General features: G+C 47.9%; 1 protein-coding gene across 3 annotated transcripts in view; it reads right to left on the bottom strand.

The window, feature by feature from the left end:
* CNOT3 (CCR4-NOT transcription complex subunit 3) overlaps window positions 1-19,001 on the bottom strand; it is a 110,119-nt gene that overhangs the window by 34,290 nt on the left and 56,828 nt on the right. For 2 of the 3 annotated variants that reach the window (XM_033960647.1, XM_033960646.1), the window contains exons 12-15: window positions 17,782-17,982; window positions 1,143-1,248; window positions 741-918; window positions 482-581 (exon numbers count right to left, since the gene is read on the bottom strand). In XM_033960647.1, coding sequence (XP_033816538.1) covers window positions 482-581; window positions 741-918; window positions 1,143-1,248; window positions 17,782-17,982 — 585 coding nt within the window. The remainder of the gene's footprint in view (window positions 1-481; window positions 582-740; window positions 919-1,142; window positions 1,249-17,781; window positions 17,983-19,001) is intronic. The other variant, XM_033960648.1, reaches the window with a different exon arrangement.

Below are 19,001 nucleotides of genomic sequence, written 5' to 3' on the forward strand. Positions count from 1 at the left end.
GTTCAGATAGAACATTGCAACTTGTCTGTCTGTTTGAATAAGTAGCCTTGTGTTGCGAATCCAAAGACTGAATTCTCAAAGTGCATAATAAATTGCTCAAAGTTCTAGAAGGTTTGTGTAAAAGTGACATTCTCTGACCAATGACTGATTCTGGAGGTGCAAGGAGAAGGGGAGAGCTGCGACCTGCTAGGAGCCCAGTCTAATAAAAAAACTCAATAGCCAGGAGGTGGAGCTCAGGTCCGCACATGCCCAGTAGTTTAAAAAAAAACAACAAAAACCAAACAACCCTACTGTATCTAGGGGAGAGCACCAGCACGCAGGCTCAGTCAAGGACTTCATTAGCAAATGTACCTGCATTTCCCCTATTTGTCTCCAGAGAACATAAGACCCAGGTACTGTGCTGCCACACCTCATATATGCTGATTAGAAGACTGACCACAACAGGAGAGCGAAGGGGTTAAAAGACAAAGGAAAAACTTGCCACGTTCAGTGATATGCAGGGTTGGTACCGAACCTTCCAGGCCAGAGCCCACAGCCACCCTCTCGGCCATCGATTTTAGTGTGCTCAATGGCTCAGGTGTCTAATGGGAAAACACAAAGATATCAGCCAGAAGCTAAAAGACTCCTTCTCTCCCCCACACTTACAGGAAAACACAAGAAGATAAACCAGTTCCCTCCCCAATTCCCTAAAATCAGTAGGAGCAGCATAGGCCCATAAACCACAACCTGAATAGTCTCACCTTGATCTCAGGCGTGGAAGTGTACTGAGGAGGCCCGTTAAGCAATGGCTGGCTGGGTTTCAAGTCGCTAAAGCTAGGCGTTGGGGAGCTGGGAGGGTTGACTGTCAATGGCAGGAGTAAACTAGTCCCACTGCTAGTAATGCTGATGGTGGACTGGGAGATGCTACTGCTTTCTTTCCTGGGGATGAGATGAAACATTAGGAAGCCAACAAGCAGAGGACAGGAAAAAAATAACTGAATATACTCCACTATGCATCAAAACCTACCTTACACTACTTAAACATCCTGTTCACCTCAGATCCAGGTCAAAATGACAAAAACAAAAACAAATCCTTTTCGGGCCTCACGTAAGCATCAACCTATACTGTAAATGGGAATCTCCTAAATGGGGCTGGTACTCACACATTGCTGGAAGGAAGGCTGTGAGGGACAGGCTGGTTCATCTGGGATAAAGCACTGTTATTGAGAGCTGAGTCCGATGTGCTGTCTGCAACTACAGAGCTGTAACCTGGGATGGAAAGAGAGGAACAGGGGAAAGGCCCAGTTACAGACCTCAAAACATGGACATAAAACCATACAAGCTTCTTGGGCATATCATTTCCAAAGTGTCCCATACAAATTCTTGACTTGCCCCCTTCTACATAGAACTTCAGCTCTGCTTCAAATCTTATTTCTTTAACGTCCCTCCAGACCAGTACAGAATGGATGGATTTACACTCCTCTGCCAGCTGGTGAGACATAATGACTTTTGGCAGTAGTGTAAGTGGGCTGTGCAGTCCCATCTACAATCAGTCTGTTCTCAGTCTCCAGCAGGTAGAGGTGGGTAAGCCTGTGCAGTCTTTCCTTTGGCTAGTGTAGGGCCTGGTGGATTTGATTAATTGCCTTCTTGTCCCTGTTTGTGGGTGCTGGGTAGAGCTTGGGGGACCCTTTCAGGGGTCTGTCCGACCTCAGGAGTCTCTCCCCCCCATTTCCCACACCTCCCCAAATTTTTTGGCTTAGAGGTGTCTCAGCTATAAGCCTTGCCACAGTTCAGGCAAGCTCTTTTTCTAGCTAAAGTTGTATTTGGGAAAAAAAACCCCAAACCATCCTGAGGCAGTGCCGGTCTGAAAGGAAGCTTTCAATTTGCTTTTATTGCATTTAATTGTTAACCGGTGGTTTTACTTTCCCTTTTTAGAGGTTCGCAATGAGCACTTTAAAGATGCAGAAAAAAAGCATTGTGTTTTCGATGAGTGGTGGATGAGGCCGGTGTGTGCAAGAAATGCTCTGACCACCGCAAAGGGGAATCCTCATCGGTTTCAGGTGCCTGCAAGCAGGGCTTCCATTTGCAGGTGCACCACTCATCGGCTGCAAGCAGTGGGGAAGCCGGGGCTTCCCCTACCCCCACACAGGGATTTCCCCAGCCGCCAACAGTCAGGGAAATAAGGTTTCCCTTATTGCTGATAGTGCTAGGGATTCCCTAGTAACATAGTAGATGACGGCAGATAAAGACCCGAATGGTCCATCCAGTCTGCCCAACCCGATCCAACCCAAATTTTCTTCTTTTTTTCTTCCTAGCTATTTCTGGGCTAGAATCCAAAGCTTTACCCGGTACTGTGCTTGGGTTCCAACTGCCGAAATCTCTGTTAAGACTTACTCTAGCCCATCTACACCCTCCCAGCCATTGAAGCCCTCCCCTGCCCATCCTCCTCCAAACGGCCATACACAGACACAGACCGTACAAGTCTGCCCAGTAACTGGCCTAGTTCAATCTTTAATATTATTTTCTGATTCTAAATCTTCTGTGTTCATCCCACGCTTCTTTGAACTCAGTCACAGTTTTACTCTCCACCACCTCTCTCGGGAGCGCATTCCAGGCATCCACCACCCTCTCCGTAAAGTAGAATTTCCTAACATTGCCCCTGAATCTACCACCCCTCAACCTCAAATTATGTCCTCTGGTTTTACCATTTTCCTTTCTCTGGAAAAGATTTTGTTCTACGTTAATACCCTTTAAGTATTTGAACGTCTGAATCATATCTCCCCTGTCTCTCCTTTCCTCTAGGGTATACATATTTAGGGCTTCCAGTCTCTCCTCATACATCTTCTGGCGCAAGCCTCCTATCATTTTCGTCGCCCTCCTCTGGACCGCCTCAAGTCTTCTTACGTCTTTCGCCAGATACGGTCTCCAAAACTGAACACAATACTCCAAGTGGGGCCTCACCAATGACCTGTACAGGGGCATCAACACCTTCTTCCTTCTACTGACTACGCCTCTCTTTATACAGCCCAGAATCCTTCTGGCAGCAGCCACTGCCTTGTCACACTGTTTTTTCGCCTTTAGATCTTCGGACACTATCACCGCAAGGTCCCTCTCCCCGTCCGTGCATATCAGCTTCTCTCCTCCCAGCATATACGGTTCCTTCCTATTATTAATCCCCAAATGCATTACTCTGCATTTCTTTGCATTGAATTTTAGTTGCCAGGCATTAGACCATTCCTCTAACTTTTGCAGATCCTTTTTCATATTTTCCACTCCCTCTTCGGTGTCTACTCTGTTACAAATCTTGGTATCATCTGCAAAAAGGCACACTTTTCCTTCTAACCCTTCAGCAATGTCACTTACATACATATTGAACAGGATTGGCCCCAGCACCGAACCCTGAGGGACTCCACTAGTCACCTTTCCTTCCTTCGAGCGACTTCCATTAACCACCCTAGTCGCTACAGCAGCTGCTGCCTGCAGTTCTGTTTTAGCGGCTGAGTCTGGTCAGACCTCTTTTCTGCTACAGGCTTCAGGGGAGAATTTCTCAGCAGGCTTTTCCTCGGTTTTGGCGGGAAGCTCTGCCATTTTGCCTTTGGCCTCAGGTGACCTCCCTCCTGTCTTAGAGAGATAAGAACAGGTTTTAGGTTCTTACCTTCTAATTTTCTTTCTTTTAGAATCTCCAGACCTGTATAGCTTCACTGATGGGTAATAGCTCATTTTGACCAACAGGTGGAGACTGAGACCAAACTTTGGTTGTAGCTGTAGCTCCCTCTATCAAACCAGTCTGCTGAATAGCCAAGCAGAACTAAGAAGTGCTAATATTTAACAGTAACAACATACCGAATAAGAATAACAAACTAAACATAAAGGAACGCTGTTGGAAAGTGTATAGAACAAGCCCCTGCAGTAAAAATGTCCCCACAGCACACCAGCTGAGCCATAGCCTCTGTTCTTTGATCTCCCTGGCCCTAGAAAAATACTAGAACCCACAAAAAAGACAAAATCTTCACACGAAAAACCGCAAGAACCACAGACAGATAAGGTGAGGTGCTATACTGGTCTGGAGAGTCTAAAAGAAAGAAAATTAGCAGGTAAGAACCTAATTTCTCCTTCTTTAGCACCTCTCCAGACTGGTATAGCTTCACTGATGGGACGTACCAAAGCAGTACCCATCATTTGTGGGACCCCCGTAAGGCCGCCACCAGAAAATGCTCACAAAACACCATGTCCCGACGCACCTGAATGTCCACATGGTAGTGGCAAACAAAAGAATGGAGAGAGAACCAAACCACAGCTTTACAGATATCCACCGAAGGCACAAGGGAAGACTCAACCCAAGACGCTGCCTGACACCAAGTGGAATGAGCTTTGAGAAAATCCAGAACAGGTTTCTTCTAAAGAAGGTACGCAGAAGTGATAGCCTCCTTGATCCAATGTGCAATCGTAGCTTTAGAAGCACCGTCTCCTTTACGAGGACCCATGAGAAGGACCTGCAGAAAATCCTGCGCCTGAGGGCAATGACAATCCATCAAGGAGTGAATCTGCTACTCTTATTGAGAAAGACATGAGGGAAGCCACAGCTTGCCCTGTATCGGTAGCATGGAATATTGCTACACCTTGGGTTTTGGCCAGGTACTAGTGACCTGGATTGGCCACCGTGAGAACGGGCTACTGGGCTTGATGGACCATTGGTCTGACCCAGTAAGGCTATTCTTATGTTCTTATGCAGTTTTAGCACCCGAGCAGTGGGAAGGAAGACCCTCCCCAGGCTGGTGTCGAAGAGAACTCTGAGATACTCCAAGTGCTGAGATGGAGTCAATCAGCTTTTGGAGAGATTGACAACCCAGCCCAGCGACTGCAGAAACTCCACTACACGAGCCATGACCCAGGAGCTCTCCTGAAAAGACTTTGCTTGAATCAACCAGTCATCCTGATAGGCATGAATCAGAATGCCCTCCTTGCACAAGGCCACCATCACCACCACCATAATCTTGGGGAAAATCCACCGAGCCATGGCCAGACCAAAAGGAAGCACACAAGAACATAAGAATTGCCGCTGCTGGGTCAGACCAGTGGTCCATCTTGCCCAGCAGCCCGTTCACGCAGCGGCCCTTAGCTCAAAGCCCAGTGCCCTAACTGAGACTAGCCTTACCTGCGTACGTTCTGGTTCAGCAGGAACTTGTCTAACTTTGTCTTGAATCCCTGGAGGGTGTTTTCCCCTATAACAGCCTCCGGAAGAGCGTTCCAGTTTTCTACCACTCTCTGGGAGAAGAACTTCCTTACGTTAGTATGGAATCTATTCCCTTTAACTTTAGAGAGTGCCCTCTCATTCTCTCTACCTTGGAGAGGATGAACGACTTGTCTTTATCTACTAAGTCTATCTAACTCATCTTCCTTCACAGCTTCTAGATCCAGAATCTTGTTTCCCATACTTCGAGCATTAGTATATACTGTTTTCCGAGGGTCAGAGAGTCATCAAGGAACAGAAAGGGGCCATAGCTTAACTGCTTCAACTAATAGCCAATCTGTCGATCAAATTGGGAAAGATTCCGGAAGACTGGAAGGTGGCAAATGTTACGCTGATCTTCAAGAAAGGTTCGAGGGAAGATCCGGGAAACTACAGACCGCCTCATTGATCACCTTGACGGACATGGGCTGATGAGGACCAGTCAGCACGGTTTTAGCAAAGGCAGATCATGTTTGACGAACTTGCTGCACTTCTTTGAGGGAGTAAACAGACAGACAGACAAGGGCAAAATGGTTGACATTGTATATCTGGATTTTCAGAAGACGTTTGACAAGGTTCCACATGAACGACTACTTCAGAAAATTGCAAGCCATGGAATAGAGGGTGAAATACTCACATGGATTTAAAACTGGCTGGAGCATAGGAAACAGAGAGTGGGGATAAATGTACAATACTCCGACTGGAAGAGCGTCACCAGTGGGGTGCTGTAGGGCTCGGTGCTTGGACCCGTGCTTGTCAACATCTTTATAAGCGATCTGGTATGACAAGTGAGATGATTAAATTTGCAGACGATACAAAGTTATTCAGAGTAGTGAAGAGCACAGGGGGATTGTGAAGATCTGCAACATGACATAATCAGGCTCAAGAAATGGGCATCAACATGGCAGATTAGGTTCAACGTGGATAAGTGTAAAGTGATGCATATAGGTAACAAAAATCTCATGCATGAATACAGGATGTCCGGGGCGGTACTTGGCAAGACCTCCCAGGAAAGAGACTTGGGAGTTATGATCAACAAGTCGATGAAGCCATCCATGCAGTGTGCGGTGGCAGCGAAAAGGGCGAACAGAATGCTAGGAATGATAAAGAAGGGGATCACGAACAGATCAGAGAAGGTTATCATGCTGCTGTACCGGGCCATGGTGCGCACTCACCTGGAGTACTGCGTCCAGCACTGGTCGCCGTACATTAAGGACACAGTACTACTCGAAAGGGTCCAGAGAAGAGCGATAAAATGGTTAAGGGGCGGGAGGAATTGCCGTACAGTGAAAGATTAGAGAAACGGGGCTTTTTCTTCCTCGAACAGAGTAGATTGAGAGGGGACATGATCGAAATATTCAAGGTACTGAAGGGAATAGACTTGGTAGATAAGGACAGCTTGTTCACCCTCTCCAAGGTAGGGAGAACAAGAGGGCACGCTCTAAAATTGAAAGGGGATAAATTCCGTACGAACGTAAAGAAGTTCTTCTTTACCCAGAGTGGTAGAAAACTGGAACGCTCTTCCAGAGGCTGTCATAGGGGAAAACACCCTCCAGGGATTCAAGACAAAGTTAGACAAGTTCTTGTTGAACCAGAACATACGCAGGTAGGGCTAGTCTCAGTTAGGGCGCTGGTCTTTGACCAGAGGGCCGCCGTGTGAGTGGACTGCTGGGCATGATGGACCACTGGCCTGACCCAGCAGCGGCAATTCTTATGTTTTTTCCAGACAATGCCCTCTTTTCCCGTCCGTGTAGAGGTATTCAGTGATTTACTTACTTTAGGGCTTATACTCACTTGAGGGCTTTGATCACCCTGCTCCATCACTTCTAGTTTAAAGCCCTCTTTAGTAGATTAGTCAGCCTGCCGCTGAAGACACTTCTTCCCTTGGAAAATTATCCCAGGGTCCAGGAAGCCAAAATGCATTTGATGAGACCATCCATGTAGCCACACATTAAGCTACAGGATGCATGCTTCTCTGGCCTGACCCTTACCCTCGACAGGGAGAATGGATGAGAATACCATCAGCGCACCTTTCCCAAAACTGCTAAACGAATCGGAACATGCAGGTAGGCCACAGTCAGATCGAGAGAAGTCAGAAACTCCCCAGGCTGAACAGCAAGAATCACGGACTTCTGGGTCTCCATGTGAAAAGACAAAACATAGAGTGCCATTTTGACACCTTTCAGATCCAAAATGGACCAAAAAGACCCCTCTTTCTTGGGCACCACAAAGTAAATGGAGTACCTGCCGGTGCGAATCTCCTTAGGAAGAACTGAACTACCACTTTGAGGTCCAGTAACCTTTGCAGCGTCTGATGAAATGTCCGCTTCTTTCAAGTTGTATTGAGAAGAAGAAAGGAAATGATCTGGTAAACGGCCGGTAAAACTCGAGAACATAGCCATTCCTAATCACCTCTAGGACCCACTGATCCATTGTGATCTTGGCCCACCCCCCCAGTAATAATCCCACAAACAGGCACCCACTGGAACCGAGGGTAGGACCCGAACCAAGTAATTGGGCTGGATGTGAGGAGGTGGAGCTACCAGTAGAGTCACAGCCCCCTCCCTTCCCCAGCGAGCTCCCCGAAAGGACTGCATACACTGAAAGAATCAGCCCCTGGAAGGGAAAGAAGCTGAGCCCCTGACATGGCAATAGCAATGAAAATCACGCAGATGCCCATGAATGGCGCCACCTTAAGATGCCTGGCAAGGACGGTCCTCCGGCAGCTGAGGCATCTTAGAGTAATTCAAGGCCTGAACAAGCTTATCCAATTCCTCCCCAAAAAGGAATAAACCCCCAAAAGGAAATTTACTAAGCTTAGACTTAGAGGCCGCATCTGCCGACCAACCCCAAAGCCACATAGTACAAGTGGCCATGCCCAGGGCCTTGGACTTGGCAGATATGGCTGCAAATCACCGCCTGGACAGCCAAGTTGAAAACTCTGCTTAAGGAGAGACTCCATCTTATGGTCCTGGGGGTCTCTCAAGGCCGAACTGCTACCGTATGCCTGCGAGGAATGACTGAGACCACAGCATCAACCACATGAGACTTAAAGGTATCCCTATCCCCATCAGGAATGAAATAAGAGACTGGTCATGGATTGCACCAGGTGAAAAGTTGTGTTCGGAGTCTTCCACCACATGCACCACATCCCAAATATCCTGAAGCATAAGAAAAAAGCGGGAGGCGGACAAGATCCCTCAAAGCAGAGGGTCCACAACACAAGGGGGGAGGGGAGTCCTTAGCTTCTTCCTCAAAACTGAAGACACCTGAAGAATAAGCTCCTGCAGTTCTTCCCAGTGAAAAATGTGCACGACCGAAGCATTGTCAACCAGCGTCTCCGAAACCCAGTCGTCCATATCATCCATCCCCGCGAGAAGATCTTGGAAGTCTACCAAAAAATCATCCCAAGAAACCCATGGCCGCTTGGACGAAGGCGGGGGAGACTGGACAGCAGCTGTAGCAGTAAGGGAATCCCCCAGCACTATTGGCAGCAGCTGGGGAAATCCCTGTGTAGGCTTCCTCATTGCCTACAGCTGAAGAGTGGTGCACGCGTGAAGGGGAACCCTGCTCGCCGGCACCTGAAGCCAACAAGGATTTCCCCTAGCAGCGGCTGGAACACTTTGAGCACACCCCAGCCGCATGCACCGATTATTGGGAACACGAGCACTTTTTCAGTCTCTTTAAAGTGCTCCATGTAAACTGCTAGGGAGGAACAAATAAGTGCCGGTTAGCAACAAGGAGAAATTAGATTCTTACCTGCTAATTTGCTTTCTTTTAGCTTCTCCAGACCGGTATAGGATCTTACAAGCAGATATATATCTCATCATGACCAGCAGGTGGAGACAGACAAAACTTTGGAACTGTACATATCATGTGACCCCTCCCTAATTACCTCAGTCTGCCGATTAGCCAAGCAGAATTAAGAACTATACACAGAAAACAAACAGGACTCCGAACAGGAGTATCAACAAATAAAAACAGAAAAGCTGTTGAAAAATAAAAAGGAACAAATGCAAATAGCAAAGGCCAGCTACACCAGCCAAGCCACAGCCGCTGTTCTTAATCTCCCCGGCCTTAGAAAAATACTAGAAAACTGACTGGAAAATGAAAATCTGCACGCAATAACACAATAGACAGGGTGGGGTTCTATACCGGTCTGGAGAGTGCTAAAGAAGGAGAAATTAGGCTCTTACCTGCTAATTTACTTTCTTTTAGCTTTTCAAGACCAGTATAGGATCTTACAAGCGGGACGACCAAAGCAGTCTCCATCATGGGTGGGATCCCCGAAGGGCCAACACCAGAACATGCGCACCGAACACCACGTCCCGACGCGCCAGAACGTCCAAACGATAGTGTCTGACAAAGGAATGTAAAGAAGACCAGACTGCCGCCTTACAAATATCCACAGGAGGCACCAGCGAAGACTCAGCCCAAGAAGCTGCCTGACTGCGAGTAGAATGAGCCTTGAGAAAATCCGGAACAGTCTTTTTCTGAAAAAGAAAAGCAGAAGCAATAGTCTCTTTGATTCAGCGTGCAATGGTAGCTTTGGAAGCGCCACCCCCCCTACGAGGACCCGCTAGAAGGACAAAAAGATGATCTGATTTCTTGATCTCCTGGGTCCTCCGCAAGTAGACACGAAGGACTCAACCAACATCCAATTTATGCAACTGTTTCTGCTCAGAAGAACCTGTCCAACTACCCAGGACCGGGAGGACTAAAGACTGACTGACATGAAAAGGAGAACCTACCTTTGGCAGAAAAGAAGAACAGGCCTAAACATGTTCCCTAGAAAACTTGAGGAAGGGAGAACTTACAAGATTGAACCTGCAGCTCCGAAACACATCTAGAAAAGTAACAGCCACCATGAAGACTGCCTTAAGAGTAAGGTCCTTCAATGTGCAGGCACTCAAAGGCGCACAAGCCTGGATAGGACATAAGAACATAAGAATTGCCGCTGCTGGGTCAGACCAGTGGTCCATTGTGCCCAGCAGTTCGCTCATGCGGCGGCCCTCTGGTCAAAGACCAGCGCCCTAACTGAGACTAACCCATAAGAACATAAGAATTGCTGCTGCTGGGACCAGATTCAAATCCCAAGAGGGAACAGACGGGAGGCTGGAGCAACTTGGCCACCCGCAAGAAGCAAACAACATCAGGAATGGCAGTCAGACGCTGTCCCCGTAATAACCCACGAAAGGCTGAAAGGGCTGCAAGCCAAACCCGGAGAGAAGACCAAGCCAGGCCTCTGTCCAAGCCATCCTGCAAGAACTGTAAGATGTTAGGCAGGGGAGCGTTAAAAGCAACCACTCCTCAAATATACGCCAAACTCGCACATAAGCCCAAGAAGTGGAAAGTCTGCGGGACCCCAAGAGAGAGGAGATCACTTTGTTTGAATATCCCTTCTTACCTAGGCAATTCCTTTCAAGAGCCAAGCCATAAGACAAGGGATTCGGATAGAACATCGGAATGGGGCCCTGCGTCAGAAGATCGTGCGAAAGAGGCAGCAGAAGAGGTTCAGACACCCGATGCCTCACCAGATTCGTTTACCACGATCGCCTGGGCCAATCCGGAGCCACCAGAACCACAAGGCCCAGATGTCGAACTATGTGGAGAAGAACTCTGCCCACTAATGGCCATGGAGGGAACACATACAACAACCCATCCATTGGCCATGGTTGAACCAGAGCATCTAGACCCTCAGCCTGAGGCAGTTTTTAGTTGTGGGGAGCTGCAAAGAGGTCTATCTGTGGCGTTCCCCACTGTGAAAAAATGTGACGAAGAGGCGAGGAATGGAGAGTCCATTCGTGAGGTTGCAGTAGACAACTCAAGTTGTCCGCCAAGCAATTCTTTGCCCCTTGAATGTAGACAGCTTTGAGGAAGGTGTCGTGGCGGATTGCCCAGTCCCAAACCTCCAGAGCTTCTTGACAAAGAGAGGAAGACCCTGTTCCTCCTTGTTTGTTGACATAATACATGGCGACTTGGTTATCCGTCCAAACAAGGACTACTGTGTCGTGAAGTAGATGTTGAAAAGCATGCAGAGCTTTGAGGATCGCTCTGAGTTCCAGCTGATTGATATGACACTGACGATCCGTACTGGTCCAGAGGCCTTGAGTACAGAGACCATCGAGATGAGCGCCCCAAGCATAGGTCGAAGAGTCTGTCGTGGGGACCTTTTGATGAGGGGGTGTTTGAAAAAGCAAGCCTCTGGAAAGATTGGAAGAGAGCAACCACTAACGGAGAGACTTCTTCAAAGAAGGAGTGTCGAGAAAGAGGATCGCAAACCTGCGTCCACTGAGATGGAGGGTCGCAAACTTGCGTCCACTGAGATGCCAGGGTCCACTGAGGAATTCTGAGGTGAAGTCTGGCAAAAGGAGTCACGTGTACTGTGGAGGCCATGTGACCCAGAAGTACCATTATGTGTCTGAGATGGAAGAGCGGGAAGACATTGTGTGACAGAGTTGAAGAAGAGCTTCCAGACGTTGTTGTGGAAGGAATGCTCTGAGTTGGACAGTATCCAGAACAGCTCCAATGAATTGTAGATTCTAAGAGGGCTGAAGTTGAGATTTGGGAAAGTTGATTTCGAATTCAAAACTTTGTAGGAACCAGGTAGTCCGTTGGGTCGCTACAATAACCCCTTGACATGCGGAATCCTTGATGAGCCAGTCATCAAGGTAGGGAAATACCTGAAGACCACGATTCCTTAGAGCTGCTGCTACCACTACCAGGCACTTGGTGAACACTTGGAGACGAGGCCAGGCCGAAGGGTAGTACTCTGTATTGATAGTGCAGATTTCCCACCCGAAATCTGAGGAATTGATGGGAGGCCAGATGAATGGGAATATGAACGTAGGCCTCCTTGAGATCCAGAGAGCATAACCAGTCGTTCTGCTCGAGAAGGGGATAAAGGGATGCCAGGGACAACATTCAAAACTTTTCTTTGACTAGAAATTTGTTGAGAGCCCTGAGATCCAGAATGAGTCGCAGATCGCCCATCTTCTTCGGGGAGTAAAACCCCCTGTTCTGCTGTTCCAAGGGAACTGGTTCGATGGCATGGAGACGAAGCAGAGCTTCCTGAAGAAGAAGGGCGGTCTGGGATGGATTAGAAGGATACTCTCTTGGAGGAAGCTCTGGTGGAACCTGAGTGATGATGATGATGGTAAGCACCCAGAGGTTGGATGTAATTATTGTCCATCGGTTGTAAAAATGATGGAGACGACCTCCTATAGGGGGAAAAGGAAACAGAGACAGAACGGTGGAGGTTATGCTCTGTTGTAAACAGTCAAAAGGGCTGAGAAGCCTTAGGTGCAGCAGAAGGTTGGGGTTTCTGTTGCTTCTGAAGTTGTTGTTTTTTCAGAGGAGGGCGAGTATAAGGAGCCAGCTTTGGAGCAAAACGCCTTTGATAGATAACAGCAGGGCGTGCAGGCTTGGCAGGAGCTGGCTTTGGTTTAGGTCTGACTATAGAAGCAAATGATTTTTCATGGTCAGATAATTTCTTGGTGGCTGCCTCGATGGATTCATCAAAGAGGTCGTTGCCCTCACAAGGAATGTTAGCTAAGCAGTCTTGAAGGTTAGAGTCCATGTCAATGGCATACCAGGCAAGACGACGCATAGCTACAGAGCAAGCAGCTGCTCGGGCAGACAATTTGAAGGCATCATAAGATTATTGGATGAGATACAAGCAATGACTTTTTGAAACTCAAAATGCATTTGGTTATCCAAATAAGCCAAAAATTTTGGTAGAAGAGAAAGAAGAAATTCAAAGTAAGTGATGAAATAAAAATTATAATTGAGGACTTTAGAGGACATCATAGCATTCTGGTAGATGCGATGTCCAAATTTGTCCATAGTTTTCCCCTCCCTTCCAGGAGGAACTGTGGCATAGACCTTGGAAGGATGGGATCTCTTCAAGGAGGATTCAACAAGCAGGGATTGATGAGATAACTGCGAGTTGTCAAACCCTTTGCGATGCACAGTTTTATACCTAGAGTCCAATTTTCCTGGAACAGCTGGTATGGAAAAAGGTGTTTCCATGCATCGAGCAAAAGTCTGATTCAAAATCTTATGAAAAGGAAGCTTAAGACACTCTGCCGGAGGTTGAGGAAGATGCATGACTTCTAGATACTCCTTAGAATATTTGGAGCCAGTATCCAATTGAACATCCAAGTCTACAGCCATCTGTCGCAGGAAAGACGAGAAAGATAGCTGATCTGCCAATGCTTTGCCTTGAGAAGGACTCGAGGACATCGAGGCAGCCTTTGTCGAAGAAGAAGCTTCGGCGTGGAAAAAGGCATCAAAGGAACCTGGTGACTTGGACGAGGCAATCGAGACTGGAACATCCTCGAGGTCCCGCATCGGAGACCTCGAATGAGGAGTTGGTGGTCTGGTTGAGGTTGGAGTAGATCGAGGCTTTGAGGAAGACGGTCTGTCCTGAGAAGAATGATGCCTGGAAGGATGCCTCGATGAAGGCCTCGAATGGTGGTGAGAACTGTGTCTGGAACTAGATCTCGAGGATCGAGGAGATTTCGCCTCGGAGACGTGAGCAGCGGATGCTGATGTATGAATAGGGCTAGAGGCTGTAGATCGAAGCTCCAGAGGCTTGGTGGAGGGACCTCGATGCACTCTCAAAGACTCTGCTCCTTGTTTAGAGAGTGAGGATTCTTGTCAAGGCACTCGCAAAGAATCTGCTCCTTGCTACACCAGACACTCGCAGAGACTCTGCTCCCTGCAAAGAGTGTGGAAGCTCAGACTGGGGCAAAGGAAGCGGCTCGACCTCGCGGGAATCTGCTGAATGCCCAGGCTGGATAAGAGGAAGCAGTTTAGGTCCCATGTTAGTAAGGAACTGAATAAACTGTTTCTCTAACATGGTCTGGAAAGAAGCAGGCAAGGATGGATCCGTGTCTGAAACCGGACCACCTGCTTTGGCTGGAGGTTCCTTCGAGGTAGTGTGAGTGTGTTTCGACTTAGAAGTCTTGGACACTTTAATCACCACCGGTGGAACCGACTGCTGAGCTATCGGACCTGAGGAAACAGTGGAAGATACAGCAGATGATGAAGCAAGTGCCGCTGCAAATGACGAAGGTCTGATGAGGCTCAAGGTGGAAGCAGTAGGCGCAGAAGGAGCCTATGGAAGTCGAGGCCGAAGACGCTTTCAAAGTCGAGGGATCAGTAGGAGACTCCATCTCGAAAAGCTTGTCCACCAGAACGCAACGACGCTTGAAAACACGAGGCTGAAGTGTTTGGCAGCGTCCATGAGGGTCCGTAAGAGAGATTGCGCGTTGACACTTGCTACACCTCTTAAAGTCTGTAGCAGGCCGGGACATAGACGGAAAAATAGCCGCCGCAAAGTCGAAGCCCTTGGGCTGCGGCCGAGTGGCCTGTCCCAGAAAACGAACGGAAGAAGAAAAAAAAATTATTTTTTTTTTGAACTAAAATAAAAGAAATAAAATAAAACAGCGATTCGTGAAGAAAAAACCACAAACCGCGGTTGAGAGAAGGCACAAAGTGAACGAAGTTAAACGTAGAGAGTCAAAGACGAACTTCTCGGCTCCGCGGAGAACTGAGGAGACGCGCCCTGCGCTGGCCAGGAAGGTACTCGCGCATGTGCGGTGCTGGTGACTCGAAACTTTGAGTTTCTTCAAGCAAGTCTGCTTGTGAGGCGTCCGCATCCGGGCTCCGTCGATGACATCACCCATATGCGAGAATACCTGCTTGCTTGTCCTGGGATAATGCCCTCTGTCCGCAAGGCTGCCGCGACAACTACCATAACCTTGGTGAACGTCCAGGGAGCTGTGGCCAGACCAAAAGGGAGCGCAAAGAACTGAAAGTGCTGGCCCAAGACCGCAAAACGAAGGAAGCGCTGATGGGAGGTCCATATTGGAATGTGCAAGTAGGCCTCTGTCAGGTCGAGAGAGGTTAGATATTCCTCCGGCTGAACCGCCAGAATCACCGATCGCAGGGTCTCCATGTGAAAAGACAGAACTCAGAGCCCTGTTGACCCCCCTTCAAATCTAAGATGTGCTGGAAAGTGCCCTCTTTCTTGGGCACCACAAAGTAAATCGAGTACCTGCTGGTGCCCGACTCCTGAGGGGGCACTGGAACCACAGTTCTGAGATCTAGCAATCTTTGAAGGGTCTGGCGAAAAACCTGCTTCTTCCACTCGGCATGACAAGGAGACGCTAGAAAATGGGCAAGGAATGGGCAAACTCTAGAGCATAACCGTCTCCTAAGTCACCTCCAAGACCCACTGATTGGACGTGATCTCTGACCATTTATGAGAAAATTTGCGCAGCTGGGCACCCACTGGAACCAGAGGAAGTGGTGTCAAGGAGTCATTGGGCAGGATGGGCTGCAAGGGAAGCGGTAGGGGGGATTTCCATCCCCCCGACGGGCTCCCCGAAAGAACTGCATACAGTGAAAGAAACATCCCCGGAAAAACCTAGAAGATGGTAAGGTAGCAGCCACACGGCCAGTTCAAACCTGCGGAAATCCCGCAGACGCCCCCTAGCAGTGCCGCCTCTAACCACCTGACAGGCGCGATCCTCAGGCAGGTGGGGCACCTTAGAGTCTGTCAAAGTCTGAACCAACTTATCTAAATTCTCTCCAAACAAGAGACCCCCAAAAGGGAAATTTTGTGAGTTTAGTCTTGGATGCTGCATCCACCGACCAAGCGCGCAAGCACAAAGTACGACGCGAGGCCATCCCAAAAGCTATAGACTTAGCAGAGGATCGCAACAAGTCATAGAGGGCGTCGTAGAGAAACTAGGCCGCCATTTCAATCTTCATAACCTCTTGATCCATCAAGGACCAATCATCAGACTCACGGTCAAGAATACGCTCAGCCCACCAAAACTCGGCACGAGCCATGAGCCCCCCCCAAATAGCTGCCTGGACCCCCAAGGCAGAGACATTAAAATTCTGTTTAAGGAGAGCCTCCAATTTATGCTCCTCAGAATCATGCAAGGCAGAACCGCCCTCTAAGGGCACAGTATGCCGCTTTGAAATAGCTGAGACCACCGCATCTACCACTGGCGACTTCAAGTCTCCACCTACTGGAAGAGAAGCATAAACCCATCCATTCTGTGCTGGACTAGATGGTTGATTAAAGAACAAATAATTACATAGATTTACGTGTGGTGGAATGTCTTAGAATAGAATAAATGTTATTAGTACTAGGATGCTCCATGACGTGCATTGCAAGGAGTTAGTACATATGGAACAGGCCTCCGCATGGACTATGTCTACCACCAGTTGCATAATTATGTCCCTGAGCACATCCACTAGTATTTGATAATTGACCAGATTCTTTGGGTGAGTAAAGGCCATGCATGGACCTTCAAACAAATGGTTCATGCATGGCCAATATATGCTAATGTCTTTTAATAATATTGGCTACCGCATTTGCTCCGTTAGGTCAGCACACAAATGTGTTTCTCTGGGGCTTGTTTGGCATATATTGGCCATGGGGGACAGCTATATAAGTTTGTGAAGTGAGGGCACGGGGGTGGGGAGGTGTTAATGGGCCAAGACTCCAATGTATTGCCTTTTTGCACAACCTTAAAAAATATGGACAACTGACCTCCTATCTGTTCCATCGAGGCTTGGACTCCTAATGTATTATTATGCTCCTCTGGAGTTTCCTTAGGTCTTTTCACCCTGGAAACTTTTATTCTGAACTCAATGAAAGGACAATTTATTCATAAAATGTAAATACTGGGAGGAATTTCCCTTGCTGAGCAATAATGTCTGAATCTAGCCTAATCGGAATGGGATACAAACGTGCCATGGAGCGCAAAAACCAAAACGGCTACTCTGGTGTATTCCACTGCACCAGAATAATATCACGAATATCTTAATGTATAGGAAAAGAGTGGGACGCCGGGCAGATCTCCTGAAGAGGGTCCCCCACCCATGGGGTCTCAGGTGGTGTCTCCTCAAAACTTAAAACCAAGTCCTACTGAATCAAAAGTAGGAGCTCGTCTCTGTGAAAAAAGCGCACCGGACGCCTCCTTGGCAGTAGTCGAAAAAAACGGGACCCTGCTACCAGCGGCTGTCCTCTCAAGAGGATCTTGGAGGTCCCCCCGAGTCTAGGTCCTCATTGAAATCTGCACGCTCCTCAGACCACAAGTCTTCATCCCAAGCCACCTGCGGGCGCTTGAATGAGGGAGGAGGAGGGGACGTGAAAGAAGTAGAAGGGATGCAAAGCTGCAGGGGGGTACAACCTCCCCCGAAACCCCCGGGCCAACTGGATAACCCCCAGCCGCCTGAAAATAAGCTCTGTATAAATTAAAAAATAAATCACCGGGAAAAACCCTCCGGCGGCCCCATGGGACCACCTGCCCAAGTAGGGGTCCCAGCAGAAACGAGCCCGTTTTTCCAAGACAGGGGGAAGGTCACCTGAGGTGGCAGAGCTAATGGAGGGTTTATTGTTTAAAATGGTGAAGTTCCCGCCAAAAATAAACCCTCCAGGGCCTGCAGCGGCTGGGAAGCCTGAACAGTCCCAACCACTAAAGCAGGCAAACAGGCAAAAGCTGATTTAGAAATAGCCGAACCGGCGGTAAATGAATCCTTTTTACCCTCACTGTCAGCTGCTGAGGAAAATCCTCCGTGAGTGGTGAGGGAAGACTGGGCTTCCCCACTGCTCCCTGCTGACTCGCGAGACACCAGCGGTGGGGAGCTCTGGATGCCTGCAGCCGCTGCCGATGGAGCCCCTGCACCGCACCAGCCTGTACACTGCTTGCACAGGCCGGTGAAGTGCTCATTGCTCCATACGCGACCTAGCAAAGAAAAAAGTGCTGGTTAGTTGAAAAATACAGTAAAATACAGCAAATTTAAAGGGAAAGCAACCCTTCAGACCGGCACTACCTCAGGATTTTTTTTTTTACAGAACAGACTCCACTGACTCTCTAAACAATATGCCTTACTATCAGGGGGTAAGGCTTACTGTTGAGGCCCCTCTAGAAAAATGTTAGGGAAGTGGAGGAAAGGGGGTGAGGCATCCCTGAGATCATATGGAACCCCAAACAGGGTCCACCCAAGCTCAATCCGGCAACAAAAAGGGACAAAAATTCCTAAACAAATTCCAACAGCCCTACCAAGGGAGATGGGTATAACTCACCAGACCTGCTGCAGACTGAGAAAAGACTGAGGTAATTAGGAAGAGGGGGGTCACATGATATTCCAAAGTTTTGTTTCAGTCTCCACTGCTGGTCATGATGAGATATATACCTGCTTGTAAAATCCTATACCAGTCTGGAGAGTGCTAAAGAAAAAACAATTAAGCTCAATTAAATGCTTCTTCTCAGACTGGCACTGCCTCAGGACCTTTTTTTTTTTTTGCAAGTATAATCTTTAATTAACAAAGGAGCAGATCCCACAGGCTCTCAAAGCTGTAATCTTTGCCTGAACTGTGGCAAGGCGTACAGCTTAGGCACCTCTAATTAAAATTTTATGGATGTTTGGGAGCCATTGGCTAAATATTGTAAAGAGGAATAATTTTTCATTTTGTGGACATGTAAACATACACATCCTGAGGGGGTGGGGGAATGGAAATGGTATTGATATAGGAATTTATGAATAGTTTCATGAAGATTTTAATATATTTGTATTGGGTGGGAGGGAGGGGATAAAAATAATAGAGCATTAATGTTATACAATTGTTGTGCTTGGTTTGTAATACCCATATTTGTGATTCATTTGTCGCACAATTGTAGCTTAAAAAAAATCAATAAAGATTTATTTTAAAAAAATTGGGGGAGGTGGGAGAAAAGGGGGGGGAGGGACTCGGCCACTTAAG

This window comes from Geotrypetes seraphini, chromosome 10 (genome assembly GCF_902459505.1).
Source record: "Geotrypetes seraphini chromosome 10, aGeoSer1.1, whole genome shotgun sequence".
NCBI lineage: Eukaryota > Metazoa > Chordata > Amphibia > Gymnophiona > Dermophiidae > Geotrypetes > Geotrypetes seraphini.